At 34.3% G+C, this 19572-nt stretch overlaps 1 protein-coding gene across 1 annotated transcript; it reads right to left on the bottom strand.

Moving 5' to 3' along the window:
• Window positions 1-217: 217 nt before the first annotated feature.
• LOC125662250 (uncharacterized) lies at window positions 218-9540 on the bottom strand. The gene is made up of 7 exons (XM_056146343.1): window positions 9473-9540; window positions 9113-9184; window positions 6921-7023; window positions 5587-5714; window positions 5131-5245; window positions 1015-1142; window positions 218-317 (listed from the first exon to the last, which is right to left on the bottom strand). Exons 2-7 carry the CDS (start codon window positions 9165-9167, stop codon window positions 277-279), a joined length of 570 nt encoding a protein of 189 aa, XP_056002318.1. The 5' UTR covers window positions 9168-9184; window positions 9473-9540; the 3' UTR covers window positions 218-276.
• Between the last annotated feature and the right edge of the window lie 10032 nt (window positions 9541-19572).

Here is a 19572-nt window from a genome sequence, read left to right as displayed (position 1 = left end):
ATAGTGCATATATAGTACTCAGGTATCATCCATATTCGTGAACCTCTTGTTTTGGTAATGGTCAGCACAACAGTTTTTAAAAATTTTGACACCTTTATATGTGGTAATACTAATCTTCAATTCCCGTCGGTAGAAACGCATGACAATTACTTCCAACTATATGATTAACTTATACAAACTACATCTTTTGCTACATAGCGCTTTTAACACACTTAAGTATCAAGTAGTTGCATTTAATTGTATATATAATTCATTGATAAAATTCGAATCCTTATATTATCCGATCACATCTGGTAATGGGGAGCTCTTCATTTGGTCTGTAAAATATAATACATCAGTTATATTCACAAATATATTTCTTTTCAAAGATAATCCTTTGCAACTTCACTACTGTGACACACACACACAGATATATATATATACAGGTATATATATATATATATATATATATATATATATATATATATATGACCTATGTCACAAGAGATATTCGAAGCTTACAAATATATATCCGTCCCATTTTTTTGTCTGAAAATATACATGAAAATGAATCTGTTAGTTGTATGATAGAGCTATATACACAATAGATATATCGACTTATATCTTCAATATAGTTCATTCAAAATGTCCCAATATCATTTCATATTCTATGTACACCCTTTAACCTTTAAAATTGTTAAATGGTAAAAAATAAAATTCTTAAAAATGTGAAGAGGACAGAAAGCTTGATTTTCTACACCAAAATGCGCGTTACATATACTCAAATTTGTTGTCAAATATTGCAGCATATTCAATATTTGTGTGCATTAAATGACATATGGTCATTGCACTATGTCATATTTCTTAATATTACATTTTGTTTATCAGGGTATGTAAATGATTTTCCTCCTGGCTTCTTTTCTTCTTGTTTGGAGCGATGATTGATTTCTTAAACCTTGTTTATTAACGGTACCAATTACACTAGTGTGGATTACATGTACATGCTGGACATTTGTACATTTTAAAGCTACTTACCGCAACCGCCTTGAGCCAACTGAGTTTTGGCAGAGGTGATTGTCTGGCTAATCACTGAGCTACTTCTTGGGTCCATATTGCAGTCACTAACAACTTTATTCACGCAATTCAAATAATAGTTGGCGGCACTGTAAATAACCAAAAAAACTTGTTTTCACAAATATTGAATGATATATCGTTATGATGGTTTTGACGAAATTTGTTTTAGAGATGCCAACATTTTATTCCCAAAAACTTGTTATGTACATTGGTATCGTGGATATTTTCCAGCAAGGCGGAAATATTAGGAATTTTAAATGAAATATATAATGAAAGTATTCCAAGGAAATTTGTTTTCATCTTGAGTTTTGAAGAGTATAAGTCGTTTCTTATCGTGTTCCTCTCTATCTCTCTATCATATGGAACTCAATGTGGATGTAATAACGCACGCAACAAAGGGATCCTTGAGTTCATTGTTTTCTTAATGAACATATTTTTCCAGCATATATTCTTCAAATTCAATCTTCTGATTATGCATGAACACAAATATGAAAAGACAAAGATAACTAACAGTGACCAATCGCATAATTGTTATAAGGAATAAATTAATGGTTGGGCAAACACGGATCCGGTGTCCTAGAGGAGTAGCATCCCCTGTGATTCCTTCATCTTGATAAGTTAAACAGATTAATACGTCGTCAAAGTGTGTATAGAGTATCCCAACAATTGATATCAAACACGTTAGACAGCATTTGACCTAATGACAGGTTGTAATGGCTATAACGAGCATATGATTTGCTAAATGTTGACTTTAAACGAGACTGTTAAAACCCCTCTTCTATCACCTTGTTTCTCAGTAGCCTTCCCCAATTCAAAAAATTATCATGCTCAGAACAAATTCTTGAGTATCGAATCAGTTGAGAAACCTTAACAGAATATGCAAGTGATAATGATATATTGTTACATAGATATGGAACGTTGACGATGGAACAGCAGACGTCATCTCGTTTATCAAAAATTTCAGTTCTTAAATTACCGTTAATATCTATTTTCAATAAAATATCTAAGTACAAAGCAGATATGGAAGACTCCATGGTGTCTTTTATTTCTGGTTCACTGGGATTTTTTGAATCGACATATGAATGCAAATGATTATTGCTGATAGAGTAACCGTCGTCGATATTTTAAAATGACAACTTGAAGGCTACAGCAAAAGGTTTTCCTTATCATGTACAAGCGTTTGAATAAATTATACCTCGTAAGAATATAAAAAAACAGGTCAGCTAAGAAGAATTACAATTCATGTATATTGGAATTCCAACAGACTGTTGGGAGATTTAATCACCAGAGACTACGATAAGACTGTCAATGAGGCACTACTTCAACTTTTTAATATCATCTTTAGAGTGCTTGTGCATGGAGTCTAAGTGTTATTTAGCAAAGTAATCTTTTGAATGACTAATCACTAAATATGAATATTTCCTTTTCCATTTTTGTTGAAGAAACATTCTTCTATAATTTCAAAAGGTCTAATCTTTAATTTATTGTGATGAATGGTCGTGTAAAGCATTGGAAAGGGATACGTTTTGATATTGTTGATTTGAGGAAAGTCTTGTGATCCACATATGATTTACACCATTTCTGGCATATGTTATGACACAATAAGTTTGGAATTTCTCATTGACAGATTTTTTATTTATATTTTCTTGAGGTGAAAACATCGGGGCTTAGTAGAACAGTTCGTAAGGGTTCTTGTGAAGTTCAGGAATCCAGTATAGACAAGGTAACTCATATCCACTCGCCCCATTGACTGCGATGTTAAATGTGTTTGATGAAGCATAGTTTTTAAGAATTGAAAAGGCATTTGGAGTAGGATTACCAATTGTGGAATTAATGCCGAGTTCGTTTGAAATACAGTTGTGATAATGAACCTAAGAAAGAGAGACAGTGTTGTTAGAAGCGTTGTCAGCTAGAGCCAAATGTATTCCTGTTGTATTATATCGCATGCTTTTATCGCGTTTCGTTTACTAAACACAGAAGGGTATATGGTAAATACTTTTGTTTTGATGTTTCTAATGCGTGCTTTTAATATTTCTCTTCCACTTTTTATCCATTTTGACAAGGCATCAATACAAGTTCTTCTTTTTCATACGTTACCAATGATCTGGCATAATCGTCGATATAATTCATTATATAGGTGAAGGTCTGTCGCCGATTGAAATACCGGTGTTCTCTGAACTTTGGACCTTTAAAAATATATTATTATTGCCCCTTGAAATAATTATGGCAATAAGAATATCGAGGTATCAGTTCGTATATCCTATCATCATTTCGTACCTTGTATGTCACATATTGAATCATGACTTAAAGGACACATCTCGTGTTTTCAAAGTATACAGAATTATATGCATTTTGTCTTCCTTATGCTTATAGAAATTAATTGTAATAGTTCGTTCGCTGAAGTATTGCGATAATTAGCCACAATACGGACTTACATCTAAGCCCCGATTTCAAAAAGCCTAGTTAATTAGATAGGTAGTCACGTGGTACAGTGACGTTATATGCGACCTTCGTCGATCAACTTGTTGTAAAAGTAGTGTTAGATATTTTTAAAAACTCGGGTTTTAGGGGCCTAATTTATTTACCATGGATAACATTTATTTCGATGTTGACAAATTTCCCGAGTCTTATATCTTTTAGCCACCAGTGCATACAAATAGCGACCCAAATGTAGCGAGAAAAGCGAGTATAAAATCTGCATAAATTTGCGAGTAAATAATGTTTACATGGGATCACTGTCTAAACACAATTTGGTAATGTCATTTCTGTAAACAACTGTAATTAGCGTTGTTGCTTTTCTAAAATAAACAGTGCAATTATTATTAAATTTATTTTTGGAGAAGTTAGATAGGCCTAAATTATGATACGATTATGTATCATTGACAACTAGGCCTACTGCCACGGGTGCATTTCGGAAAAAAAAAATAATAATGATCAAACTTAATTTGAAAATCACAATACTTTTAAATTATTTTATTAAAGCAATTTTATTAGGACTAATCATTATTTTTTTTATCAACACGTTGTTACTTAGGACGTGGGAGCGCGGCGTGCTGTTATTGTAAACACGTACGCGTTCCTTAATTATAATTCAATTCAAAGTCGGGAAATATTATATTTTATTATTTATAATTGAAAGTTCAATTATCTTTTATCTTTAAATTTCTCTTTTTTTAAAAACTACCAGTTGGTAGACACTGCAAGCAAAATTCTGCCTATATGTTGTTACAAGGTGAAGGTCAGTTAGTGCGAGTGTGTATTGAATTCGAGAGCAGAACGGAAAGCATATGCCGTAGGCCTATATGTAACAGTGCGTAGCTTCGATAGAACCATTTTCTCGCAGTTTATCTACGTCTTTGTCCAAGTGCTTGTTTGAAGAAGTACAGGGACAAATTCTACTAGGGGTTTTTATGGCAAAGTCGTTGTGCCGACAAACTATATTCACGTCTTTTCCCTCATACCTTCCTTCGAAAATTGAACAAAAACACAGTCCAAATCCTCTCTACTGACAGCAAGTACACCCTTAAACGGCACAAAACACCCTAATGCAGTGTTATTTACAAGCTGTTAATGTGATAATTGTTTGTTTGTCAATTAAATCTAATCTGTTTATGAAATGGCTTTCAACTGTTTTCAAATCTTCTCGCTCGAGGTCGCATATGACGTCACAGATAATGGCGCGTAAAATATCGAAGAAAATATGCATATCGCAAGATTTGAATTTCATCGCTTTCAAACTCGAAAACTACGCAAACTGTTTCATTTAAAATACATGTAAAGTAGTTTTAGGCATGAAATGAATTAATTTTGCTGAAAAAATTTAAAAGTTTAAAAACATGCGATGTGTCCTTTAATGCTTTGTATATAGCGTCATCCTCTATAAAAGATATGTTATACCAAGGACGATTGATTATAGAATTTCATTTTCACACTAAAGAAAGCAGCCCAAATCCTGATTTTTAATGGTCATCTATTATCTAAATCCCATTTGAAGTTAAACATATACTCGCACTTTCAACATTTCCCGTTCAAATTCCGAACAGAAATTTGTAAATTGATATGTTCAAATCTTCTAACCTGCATATGTTTGTTTTATCCTGACCCGCTGACGTTGCGGCCATGGTAAAGTTTGTGACGCAAGCCTGTATTTTGGGAGTTGCGCAATCCTGTGTATTTCCACCTACACCATTGCCTTTAACAATATGCGATACATCTTTTTTAAATTTAATTCACATTTCAATTCTATGAAATATAATATATATATATATATATATATAGATATATATATAGTAACGTCGCTATGTTACTAAATGTAAAGCTTCTGAAAATTTGAAATGAAAGCGCTAAAGCTTTACTAAACGTCTTTGTGTTTCATTATTATTTTTTACCTATATATATATATATCATCAAATGAAAATGGTGTGTCTGTTTCTTATTCGAAGTGTTGCTTAAGTTCTGAAATCTTATATATGTGAGATACTGAATATACCACTTTGTACATGCTGGACATTAAGACATTTCAAAGTCACTTACTGCATCCAGCTTGAGTGAGTTGACTTTTGGCAGCAACAATTGCCTGGATTATAACTGAACCACTATTGGTATCCAGATTGCAGTCAGCAATAATTCTATTCACGCATTTCAAATAGGAATTGGCGGCACTGTATGAAACAACACAATACTTGTATTGACGAATGTTGAATGAGATATCGTAATGATGGTTTTAGACAAAATTTGTTTTGGAGATGCTAACTTCTTTTCCCACAAATATTTTATGTTCATTAAGATCATAGACGCTTTCCATCAGTTCGGAAATACAGAGGATGCTTACACCTCCTAGGCAACTGATCCCAACTCTGGTATATCCAGGGGATCGTATTTGCCCAACTCTTTGTTTTGTATTGCTTATAGGAGTTATGAAATTGATAGCTGTTCGTTATTTTCGCCTTTCACATGAAATATGTAATAAAAGTATTCCAAGGAAATTTGTTTTCATCTTGATTTTTGAAAAGTTTAAATCGTTTCTGATTATGTTCATTTCTTCATCTCTCATATGGAAATCACTGTAGACAAATATACTCACAAAACAAAAGGATTTTGAGATCACTGTTTCCTTTATCGAGATAATTACTCAGCATATATTCTTGAAATTCAATTTTCGGAGAGTACATTAACGGAATGATTTATTAATATTGTCCTTCAAATCGAATAACATATCATTTCGTATATTGCATCATTTGATGCTTCGTATCCCACGTATGGTTGCATGATTTAATGTTTTGCATGAAAGGCGAAGATAACGAGCAATGATCAATCTCATAAGTTCTATAATCAATACAAAATAGGAAGTTGGGCAAGCACTGTCTTCTAGATATAGAAGAAGTTGAATCAGGTGCCTAGGAGGAGTAAACATTTCCTGTCGACCGGTCACACCCGCCGTGAGCCCTATATCTTGATCAGGTAAATGGAGTTATCCGTAGTCAAAATCAGTGTACCAAGGACGACCTAACAATCGGTATGAAACACGTCAGACATCTTTTTTTTATTACGTCAGACATCATTTGACCTAATGATAGGTTGTATTGAGAAACAAAATCGTTAGACCCATGAATTTCCCCAAATTCCTGACTTTAAACGAGACTGTCGAAAACACTGTACCATCAGCTTATAACATCATCCAATATCGAAAGTGTGTAATAACAAGGACGATCATTGCAGGGTATACACTCATATCATAATGCTTATCGAATTTAATTTTCACACTAAAGACAGCAATCAACTAATTTTATGTAAATTAGCTTTCAACAACATTTCCCGTTTAACCTCTCACCAGAAATTTATAAATTGGAATGTTCAAGCCTTCTAACCTGCATATGTTTGTTTTATCCTGACCCGCTGACGTTGCGGCCGTGGTGAAGTTTGTGACACAAGTTTGTAGTTTGGGATTCGCACAATCCTGTGCATCTGCAGCTACATCATAGAAACAAAGTGATACCTCTTTTTTTTAAAATAAGTTACATATTTTAAATGTAAAAAAAGTGAATTGTTCTCTCTCTCTCTCTCTCTCTCTCTCTCTCTCTCTCTCTCTCGCTCTCTCTCTCTTTGTTTCTCTCTCTATATATACAGTTCATGAAACGTTCTAGTTTCCATTTTTCCGTTTACAAAGCGTTGACACTGCATTCACCCTTCATTGTCATTCGAAACCCCAACGTGACAGGATCGATCTTCATAACAAGGCAAAAATAAAAATGGAACGACTGCGTAAGAGTTAAAGTAAACCTTCTTATGTCATCAATTTAATTCATTAACTAAAACGTCATACAAATGTCAGGATTACCAACTTTGAACATTGAAATATATTTGCAGATCACTCATCAATATCAAAGAATAGAAAAAAGCATTATAACTATTGTTTGGTTAAAAAGGAGAGAAGAATGTAAGAACCTGCAGTTATAAATTCAACCCTTATACATGTACAGGTAGCGAAAGAGCAAGCGTTGGTACATGCACAAAAATGAGAGAGTTTCAGTGAAATAAATACCTCAACACCCCACCCACCCTATTATCATTTTAACATTTTCAAGTTTGAGCAAACGCACAATTTATCATTATTTTATCTCACTTGAAAGGGTTGCTAGACAAGTCATAATTTCCTTAAGCCTCTTACTTAAAAAAACGATGTTACATTTCAATGCACATCTGTGGCCGAATGTCCAAATGATTTGACTGATTGTTTTACTCCTATATTTAAGAGAGACATTGGTAATAAATGTATCTACTCAATTCCCAAATTTGAAACTTTTGTATCGTTTATCTCTAATATGTAAAACTTATACGGTACCAATTTTGATGCACCAGATGCGCATTTCGACAAATTATGTCTCTTCAGTGATGCTCAACGAAATGTTTGAAATCCGAAATAACCATGAAGTTTTAGAGCTATTATAGGGGAAAACAGTGTGCCAAAAAAGTGGAGTAAAAGTCGTCTAAGGATAAAAGCTATGCGTGAGGGAGATAATACTTAATTTTGAAATGAATTTCTAAATTTTATAACAGCAATTAAATATACATCCGTATTTTCAAGCTAGTAACGAAGTACTTAGCTACTGGGCTGTAGAGACCCTCGGGGACTAACAATCCACCAGCAGAGGCCTCGACGCAGGAGTCATAATGTAAAACGTATACGGTACCAATATATAGATTTTAGTCTGTTACATTTCTGCCCTACATATGATATACGTATAGTTGAGTATAATTAACAGTTTATCCTCATCAAAAATCCACAACTATTGCACAATGTAAATGTAAATTCGTGGTCACAGTATATATTTTGTACATACATTAATTCTGGGATTTTTCCTCAGGTTAATATAAATGTATGGTACATGTATTTGGAATAAAGTGCATTACGCAAAATATACACGGTAATAAACCTTTTAAACCATTTAGAAGCGTTCGGGTGTCAACACAAGGTACCTATACCACCCATGTTGTTTGTTTCATGTATCTATCTTGACTCCTTTCGGGGATGTATTGTATTTGCATGTAATCCAAACGATCATGATCGTAAATCAGGCATGCATACCTGTAAAAATTTTATGTTGAGACGGTGCTAATTACTAGACTAGTACTTGCAGAAAATGAACAAATGTATTCATAAGTATATTCCCTACCTGAATATAAAATTAATGCAATGCAAGGGAAAAATCCGAAACATTCCGAATTAATAAACAGGTTTGTGTTCACCGTTCACTTTGCGTTTATCGCACACTCACCCTTCACCAAATTGCGTTCAGCGTCCGATCTGCGTGCGTTCACCGTTTGCTCTGCGTGGGTTCACCGTTCGCTCACCGTGTGTTTACTGTTCGTTCACCGTTAAAGTGTGAAAGACGAACGTTTCAGGGACTGTATCATCAAATACATACATTTATTATGACGTTAAACTTGGACTGAAAATTTAACATTAGATCATCGTTAGATGAGATATTGTTTCCTCTAATTGATTTGAATACACATCATATCAAACATACAATGTTAAAACATCTAAACATCATCTTACTTTGTAGGAACAAACACACAGAAACCAGACATGCAGGGATGGCAAATTTGTGCATTTTGTTTGGTATTGTCTCTATAAAATAGAAATACACAGAATTCGATATAATAAGTAAATTAATTCATTGATTAAATATACAATATATGTTGTAAGGTCGTCCTTGTTTTAAATAGTTTTTTTTTTAATATCAAGTGTTTTAGTCATACTTTTATCATATTTTTTGGATTTTAAATATTTTGCAAAATGAATATACTTTATGTTAACACATTTGACATACCGAAAGAATAGCCTACCTCTAGAACGATTAAAATGTATTGAGAATTTTGACATTACCTGGATCCCAATGATTAAAGCCTAACTTACCTTCCTTAAATACCCTGTGAACCGATAATTTCGCAATGTTGTTGATTAACACGTCATTGATAAGAGAGTCTAAGATGTAGGGCTGCCACGATTAACCAAAATGTCGGTTAACCGCGATTAAAGATATTTCGGTTCGATTCGGTACGTTTTTGTTCGGACTAAGTTTGAAGTTTGAAAACTCAGATCGATTGTTGTTAGGGTTTTTCTGATTAACTAATTTTCTTTTACCTAAAAAACTGTTCTGGCCAGACATCACCTTCACTGATGTTTATAGATTTAGTATGCGCTACTACATGTCGTTAACACTCTCATCGCATGGCTATATGGTATTTAAAAAAAAAAAACTACCAGGAATTAAAAATTACCAGGGGTACGAACAATGCAGAATTCGAGTGTTTTAAAATATCTGAATTTCCCAAAACTTGTGACACGAGCCTCGCTAGGTTAGCATTCTTTAAATGAGCGTTACAAATGTAAAAATCATGCTGATCTACACAACTTTGTTTGTACCAACTATGTCTAACGACATAATTTATTTTTCCATCGATTGTGACGTCATGTCAATATTTGACTCTACGGAAAGTAAGTCACTTTGTGATTGTATTATTAGATTTATTATTTCACAATGCGACACAGGAATTCGTCATATATAATAGTATCGATCATATTTGAATTCTTTTTCCCATAACCACCGGCACTTACATTGCGCATTTTAATAATATCCACAGTACAGTTAGGATTTTCCAAACTTCAAGCCCGATCCCTAAAGCTTACGACAATCAATTAAAGTGGTTTTTAGTTATTTGAAGTTTTTATGCTTTAAAGACCCCCAAAACACCGTACGGTTTCTCCACGATCAGTGAATGTGGGCGGAGCTTATCCATGGTCAATGTTATTTACCTGACCAAGAGATCAGTTGTTGTGTATATTTTTATGATATACACAGGAAGCTTATCAGGTTATCACAAATTATGCTTAGTGTCTTGATTTGTGCCAAAAAAATAATTAAAATTTCTACCTACATGCATACCGCATTTCTATTCCCCGTAAACCTTCAAACTTGGTCATATTTATGTATTACATATAACAGGTTTAGTCCATTTCTAAACCTGTCCTTTTTAAAACTTCTAATTAAACTGTTATATATCGTATATAAATAATTTCCTAGATATAATATTACCCGGCGTTTCCGGGCACTTGCTGGTGTCCTGGGAGTTCGCGGTGTCGTGGGTGTAGTAGGTAAAATATCCATGTTTAGAGAGCATGAATAAATCCAAGTAGATCTGTGTACATGTACAACCAAATGAAGAATGATCAAGATACCCCTCAATATGGGCCGTCTGTAGGGTTTCTGTGGCTGTAGTGTTTGTGTAGAGGTGATATCCCAAACAGAAGCTGACACGAAGTCTACCCCCCCCCCCTCTTCCCTCTCTCTTTAGGGTTTCTGTGGACGTAGCGTTTCTGTAACGATGCCATCCCAAACAGAAGCTGACACATAGCTAGTCCCCCCTTCTCTCTCCCTTCCTCTCAATCATTGACTAAATTAGTAATTATTGTCATACGTATGCAACATTTGTCATGCCATATCATTTCATCTATCTTTAGTATTGCTAGTTTTACACATTTCTCTCTCTCTTTATAAATATAAAAGTCTCTCTCTCTCTCTCTCTCTCTCTCTCTCTCTCTCTCTCTCTCTCTCTCTCTCTCTCTCTCTCAATATAAAGCCGTGATACATTATGAATAGAAATATCCCAATAACTTATTTATGCTATTTTACTATTGTTTGATTTCTGATTGTGTAATTTATAATACATGTGGTATCCCAAACAGAAGCATTTTTTTAAACAACTGTAACAGTTTTACACATGGGCAATATAACCATTACATGTTGATGTGCTGCGCCAATAAAGAATTGTTCTTTTTTTATAAATATAAAGTCATAATAAATCATTAATAGAAAATATTCCAATAACTTATGTTTGTTTGTTTTTTTTGTATTTTTATTATTATTATTATTTGATTTCTGATTGTTTAATCTATAATACATGTATATAAATGGAGAGAGAAAATACGATGATAAATACCATTGTGTAGGGGACGTTAGCCATTAAAATATTCTTGGTGCGAGTCAATGCTATCAAAACTCAGGTATAGCATGGCTTTCCTTGAGATCTAAAGACTGTTGGTCATCATTAGCCATGATTCTTATCAAAACATCTTTCTCAGGTAGCAGTAGACCATGGTCTCTGCAAATGTTAATCAACCTAAGCTCTATTGTTAAAAGTTTGATTGACCGGCAGCTTATCATTGATCACCACACAGGTATAATATGGGGGCGTTACCTTAAAGTTGGGTCTTTAACCTATGTTTAAAAATCCACCCTGTAATATTTCTTGAATCGGGAATAGAGTTATGTAAATGACAAATTAAACATGCTTGCAGAGACAGAAATTTTAGACACCGCTTTCCAGTATGCGTTTTCTAAAGGCTTTTAAGAAAGATTGGGTCATTGGGCTCGTAGATTGCCTGCTACCCAATCTACTGTTTATGCTAAATGATTCTAGGATGTAAAGGTAAAACGTATTAATACTGATCATATGTAACTATCAAAAGTCAGTGGCCATGGCACGTCACAGGTTTTGATGAAACTGTGTATATGATAAAAAGGGCATGTAAAGGTTTGACTTAGCAACAGTTGTCATGGAAACCGATCCTCTAACAACGGCTTGGGAAAATATATACATGCATGATATATTTTGAATAATTAAAAAAAAAAAGATTCTATTGTTTATAAAAACAATATTTTATTTTATTGAGCTGGATTTTAGGTTTTTCAAACTTGTTTGTATCAAAGGTGATGCTAACAAACAGTAATCAACCTCATAACTCCTATAAGCAATACAAAGTAGATAGTTGGGCAAACGCGGACCCCTGGACACACCAGAAGTGGGATCAGGTGCATAGGAGTAAGCATCCCCTGGTTTACACTGTGGAATACAAATCCGTCCGATATTTGCCAAAGTCACCGAACTCTAGTATCCATCCAGGAGAAAAATTGTCTACATAGACAAAGTAAATGTTGTGGAATATGTCGGTTTATTGCATCACATGCGATTAAAAACAAACAAAAACAAAAAAAGACCGGGGAAACAGAAGGTCGAAGGACATATTCATAGAAAATATGGGAAAGTCCTGCCTGTTGGAACTTGTATTAACGTAAGTGTCCTAAAACGCCCAATTCCAAAGTAAAACCTGCATAAAATGTATCATAAAATGACTTATATTAGACATATAAGAACCCCATTGCATTCCTGTTATACTGCCAGCCAGGCTAGTGGTATACATGCAGACGCTTGTAAGTAGTCCTGCCATTTACTGTATAAGTGTACAATAGAGTATATCCCCTACCAAACATTCAATCAGGGATTTTCCTATTATATTTACAAAGTGTTCAGGGTCTGTGAAATTTGGGAATACTTATAAAATCAAAAATCAAGTTTCATTGGGACATTTTCAAAAGATTAGACCTAATCCAGTAGTGAAAACCAGTAGCTCTCTCTCTCTCTCTCTCTCTCTCTCTCTCTCTCTCTCTCTCATATTAACAACAAATGTCCTTTTGTGTATCCTAGATACAATTTGTTAAAATTATGAATATTGGTGAGCCAGGCTGCCTTCAAGCTTGTTTGCTTGGGGTAACCCCAACTGATTTGTGACTGTTCTAAAGAGAAAATCGCAAAAATACTATTATCATGATTTAGAGTTTTCTTATCTCTGCAATTGTGAACTTTAGGACATTTGATTGGGTAAAATTAAACGATGAAAATAGGGGGTAATTGATGATTTTGAATTGGGTCCTGTAACTGGGCCCCTAAACTTTGGCTCTGTCAGCTAAAGAAAATCAAAAAACATATTAAAGGTAAATTACTGTACGTCAAATACTTGTCCAGTCTTGCTTTTTGATCCAATGATCATATATTTTAGCTACAGTACATTACCACTATGTGTGCTTTTCCGTGCTTTAGCCATATGGGCATCATGTTGGGCAAATTATCTGAAGATGGAGATGCCCAGGGAGCAGACTTTGAGGAAGTAAGTATTCAGCATTAAAACATAAGATGTAAATTTACATGGCGTGCATAATTTCAAATTCTCATTTGAATCCCAGTATTAGAAATCCTTGAAAAAATGCGACATGATGCCTCGAAACGTTTTCATCACAACTCCCTAAAATATTATATATACTACTCAAAATTTGATAAGGATCATAGATATTTTTCTGTTTAAAAAATTAATAACTGCATAACTGGCAATATTGTGTCCAAGTGAAATCAAAAATGTTTTCAACAAACTTGCACGTGCATTTCTTGCAATGGGAAATGCGTTTCTCATCACAGTTTATGCTTTTGCTACCATTGCACGATTTTCACTCAGGCATCGGTGTCTGATTCTTTCTAAAATTTCAAATTCACTTGAGTGTTTACACTACTTTTATCAACACAATGCCCCCTCAACGTGTAAGGCGTCGCCTGACGACAGAACAACTGGGCAGATGTATTGGAATGCTTGACGCTGGCTAGTCACAACGTGACGTTGCAAATGCACTAAACGTCAGCCAGAGCGTTGTAAACAGGGTCTGGAACCGACAGCAAACTTTTGGTACAGCAGCACACCGACATGGGGGTGGTCGTCAGAGGTCGACAACCCAACGCCAAGACAATTTTGTGGCTCTTCAGACACGACGCCATCCCTTCTGGGCTAAGTTTTACTAAACTTCTTATCTTACGCAAGAAATTCTGACTTAAGAATTTCGTACGTTTTAATTTAAGATACGATGCTTCTGTTTTACTAACGTGTTCTTAAGTTTCCATCGTAAACTTAACTTGCGAAATATCCGCAACTTACGATCTGACGCTGCGCAATCGCATTTGTTACTTTCGCTTACAGTATTTCATAGTACATGTAAATTCAATATGGATTTACAGCAGTTGATGGGGTCCTCATTGGAGATTTAACAATTTTAAAGCAGATAAAGTTCAAAATAAATAATTACTAGAATCTAAGAATATTTTTGTACAAAAATGTATTTGTTTTTTATGATTGCATACGAAATATTGAACGTTTTCATATTCTTTTCAAAATACATTTCAAACTATTATAAAAAGAATATGAAAACAAAAAGATATTTTAAATTAACTATTGCAACCGCCGGGGTAGTCTAGAGATAGAGCGTTCGCCCCGCATGCGGAAGGTCGGGGTTCGAATACCGGCCGCGACAGGCCTATAGTCGTTAAAACAGCTAGGTATAGTGACAGTTCCATCGCCAAACGTTCGACATCAGGTGTGAATATCTAACGGATCTCCCGTGTCACAGTAGGGTGGCATGTTAAAGAACCCTCACTGCTCAATGGCCATAAGTGCCAAGTATAGGCATAAATTTAAAGCCCTTCACCGGTCTTGCTAACGTCTCCATATGAGTGAAAAATTCTCTCGAGAGACGTTAAACAAGACAAAATTTAATAAATCAATCAATCAATCAACAAATTATTGTAAATGACTACATACACTGTACAATACACTGGAATTATCCTCTTTATACTTCACATAACAAAATAGGGCCTATATGTACATGTATGTGCGAAGAGAAAACTCTGCAAATTTTCTGTCTCATCATTTTTCAGCGATATTGAATTTTTCGGTGCATTTAAATTACCAACACATGCCTGTAAAGGGTGTAGAAGGTATACACCAGAAAGTGTACACCTTTGCAGATTGATTACAGAATTATGTACACTATGTGGTCGGTATATAGACAAATCAAACGTGCCTTAGTATTTTAAAAGTGGAAGTACACGTGCATTGGAAATAAGCAAATATATGTGTTCTACCAACTCGGGGGTGGGGTGGAATCGGTATAGGCCTATAGGAAAAAATAGTCACAATCTCTGTTTAATAGCAAGCCTGTGATAATCCTGATTTTATAAATGTAAAATAACCCACGTGTAGCGTTGGAGTATTTTTCAAAGAACAAATTAGAACAACACCATACTGTAGTGTACAAAATCCGAATATCTAATAATGGTTAAATTATGTTACCGCATTCGCGTATCATAAATAATTTGCTATGTAGACCTACCATGTTAGGACCCCTCCCCTCATTTTTGTAAGGATACACTGAGACGCATTCAAAAGCCTTAGTAGAATTAATGATCATTTGATGCCATGATTTTGATAGCAGAGTTTGTTAGCACGTACAGTAGTATATGGCTCACCACACAAATTGGGTCCAGGAGAGGATAACGTAATATATATGTATGTTATTTTGAATGTGAAAATTACGCAAAATTGACATCGTCATGTTGTTAAAAAAAGTCACACATTAACACACACAGAGAGAGAGAGAGAGAGAGAGAGAGAGAGAGAGAGAGAGAGAGAGAGAGAGAGAGAGAGAGAGAGAAAGAGAGAGAGAGAGAGCACCCTGTCCCCGACTGATTCTACGTATTTTTGCTAGATTTAAATAACATTAATGCGATCGCCCAAGTGGGATTGAAATTGAATACCCCAAGTGAGCGGTTAATCCTTTGATTTTAGATGCGGTTTGTAGTTTATGTTTACCGTTTCTTCAATATTAGATCCGCCACTTCATCATTGGCATTATGATGTCAAAACATAGAACATGACGTCACATGTCATTATTTGTGTGGAGATTGAACTCGATCTTCCCGTGTCAAAATATGGTTGTGGTAAGGTATCCTAAAAAGTATTATTGGAGGTGAACTGATTACGTGTTTTTGGAAACTTATAGCCTAGCGTTCAATGAGATCTATATTTGTCACAGTGTGAGAACTTCGCTTCTGTCGCTAAAATTTTAACGAGGACACAGAGGTTTGTTTTCATTTTGTCTCAAAATGTTCTGGAACATTGAACAGCATGAGGGCGGCCATTTTTATTTAGTTGACAATAACTTACGAAAAAAAATATCAACTTACGATAGCCCATAAGCTGTCGTGGAGTTACGATGATTTTTTTAACGTAATTTAAGTTCCCAGGTAGCACAAAACGTTTTCATAACATTGTATTCCTGTTGTAAGGATGTTATCGGAAAACATTACTAACAAAACATTTTTATAATGTTATAATAAAAAAAAAATTCAGTTGTAAAAACGTTATAAGCAAACGTTTTTGACCAATGTTTTAAAATCATTTTGTCATCGTTTTAAAAACATTATAAAAACATTATTGAAAATGTTAGGATCATCTTTCTTTTAAACATTTGAAAATACGTTTTCAAAACGTTTTGATAATGATTTTAAAAACATACTTAATATACTATGTTTTTCAAAAAGTGACCCAAATCAAAGTAGTGTTTTAAATATATTCTTTTGAAAATTATTTTTTTTAAATTACATAATATTAAAATATTGCCAGTCAACACAAATATAACATCCCAGATAGCATGACTACATTGGGCCAACGTTGGCAAATGGTTGTACCATTGACAGGTGGTTGGGGTTGGGCATACAACATTGGGCCAACGCTGGACCAATGTTCGCATGTTTGTGTAATTTAAAATACTTGAAACATTGGGTTTGAAACACAATGCTGGCCCTATGTTGGCCCAACGCAAGTAAATATTAATGTTGGGAATTCTACGTTGTCTCAATGTTGGCCCAACGTAATTCTAAAGCCGATGTAATGCCAGTCAAAATGACGTTTGAAACATTGACCCAGTCGACTGCAGTTTAGCATACATACATTCAAGAGTCAATAAAGTGATTATTAATTAAAGTTCTCCAAATTAAATATTGTTTTAATAGCCATTGCATAATTAAACTATATTTCAAACCATAACTTTCCGGATATTTTAGTTCACGTAGATCTATATTAATTTTTTTTAGAATAACATACATTTTGTGGTGGTGTTTACAATTGAAAGAAAATAAAGAATTAGAAAGTTTTGAAGTTTATTTACACCGTATCCTATTAACGTTTGTACACAACACAACGTCATCACAGTTCAGATATGACGTCGTATTTTTTATACGTCATTATTGAGATTGAACACTGAACGAAAGAAGCTACAGTACTAGTCCTGGACGAAACATCAAAATGTAAGTAATTTAGTATTGAAACTAGTGTAGATCTAATATGTGCTTTGATATAACTTAGAAGTCATTTTCAAAAAGTAAAGCACTCCAAATTATTTGGATTAAAAACAAATATGTAGAATAGATTCTGAATTGTGTGTGTGTGTATTGTGTGGAAAAAAGAAGCCAAATGTTTAGGCACTTTTTAATAGTTTTAATTGAAATAAATATCACCACTTTAACATGATATTCACGATTTTACCCATTCTCAGTTAATGTGTGCATTGCTGTCGCCGACGATTCATAATGTTTCATGAGATGTTATTATTTCTTAAAAGTTTAAGAACTTTTTCCATGGAAATTAACATACATTTACCCATTGATATGTAAACATGATATAGTAAGGATTTCCGTTATGTGCAAAAATGAAACGTACGTTACTGTCACCAGAGCAGGTATCATATTTCAGAATCAGTGATGTAAAATTTACGCATAACAGCTTTGTTTGCTTTTTAGATAAAGTTAGATAGCATGAATTAGACAAAACATGAACTTCAAATCATATAGCCGGTGTTATATACGTAATTCAAAATATTGAATGGGCATCCAATGTGTTGTATACCAACCCCACTCGATAATTATCAAAATTATGATAATCAAAGCCAAAAGCTTAATTGGTGCTCCGTCTGTAAAAACAAAAAAGAAAAACACGGGGAATTCAAACATAACAATCCGAAATTTCGCTGCATTTAGATGGGTAAAATGCGTCAGTCGTTTACTGCGAAAGAAAAGTTTGAAGTAATTGCATTTGCCCAAACCCATGAAAATCGTGCAGCATGCATGCAGAAAGCCATGCTACAGAGAGAAACATTACGACATATATCCTTCTACCCAAAGGGGTCAAGTGGAAAAGCATATTCACGCAACATCTCTCTCTCTCTCTCTCTCTCTCTCTCTCTCTCTCTCTCTCTCTCTCTCTCTCTATCTCTCTCTCACGTTATAGCTTCCCACCTACAGCTGAACACTTTTAAATATCCTGATATTTTTTGTAAGAAATTCACTACATGGTACTTAAAACAACATTTGTAAAATATATCGCTTTATTCACTCTAGCTTCTTGAATTGCAGCTTATGAAATGAAAACCTTACCGATGCACGTGCACTCAAGTGGGCACTTTTATTTACACACGGTCAATTAAAAACCGTGATCGACACACGGGCAATCAAACACTAAAAAAAACACCCTCTGATACACACGGTCAATTAACCACTCTAACACACAGAAAATTAAACACCCTGACGCACACTAACAGTAAACACATGATTTTGAATCATGCGTGTATATACATCTTTACGTACAATGTATATGGCGCTAGGCCTACGAACAGTCAAATCTTTGTGACGTTATTTCCCAGGGCCCGGATTTTCGATAGCTGGTTAACTTTAACACAGTATTAACTTCTGTGTTAAAGTTAACCATGTGATTAACAGTTTTTCAAAATACGAGTTTGCGTTAACACAGTATAAAAAATGATAATAAACTAAAACATATAAGTACATCACTTTTGTCCTCGTGATTTCATTTTAGTATATGTAGTACATGTCATTTTGATTGATGCTGTAATTCAACTGTTTTAAACACATGCATTAATTTAATATATAATTTTTACAATGAATTCCATTTCACATGTTTATAGCTGCTGCACGCAAAGCATCAAAGAAAACTGTTTCGTTTGAGACAATTAAACGAGAAGTTTTAGACGTTCTCAGATTCGCCCCATACCTTCCTGGAGGAACTAATTATGCTAAGGTATATATGAAGTTTGTCATCAGAAAAATACAGTAAAACATTGTGAAATATTATGCTGGTCTGTTTATACAACTCTGTAGCATATCACATGTTAATCATGTCTTCATCAGCTGTGTGAATACACATAGTACATGCAATTGTCCGCATAAATGAGTAATAATTTTGTAAATTTATGTTTCATGTTCAAATCTGTCTTTTTTCAGAAA

The sequence above is a fragment of the Ostrea edulis genome, chromosome 8, assembly GCF_947568905.1.
Source record: "Ostrea edulis chromosome 8, xbOstEdul1.1, whole genome shotgun sequence".
Taxonomy (NCBI): Eukaryota; Metazoa; Mollusca; class Bivalvia; order Ostreida; family Ostreidae; genus Ostrea; species Ostrea edulis.
The sequence above is the reverse complement of the archived record's forward strand: the minus strand, read 5'-3'. Positions and strand labels throughout refer to the sequence as shown.

Excerpts from the sequence above, each read along its gene's own strand:
- LOC125662250 (XM_056146343.1), bottom strand. The coding sequence starts at position 9,167 with ATGCACAAATTTGCCATCCCTGCATGTCTGGTTTCTGTGTGTTTGTTC. Across the intron at positions 5,715-6,920 it reads GATAAAACAAACATATGCAG|TGCCGCCAATTCCTATTTGA; the intron begins GTTAGAAGGCTT and ends TGTTTCATACAG. Across the intron at positions 5,246-5,586 it reads ACTCACTCAAGCTGGATGCA|GCAATGGTGTAGGTGGAAAT; the intron begins GTAAGTGACTTT and ends ATATTGTTAAAG.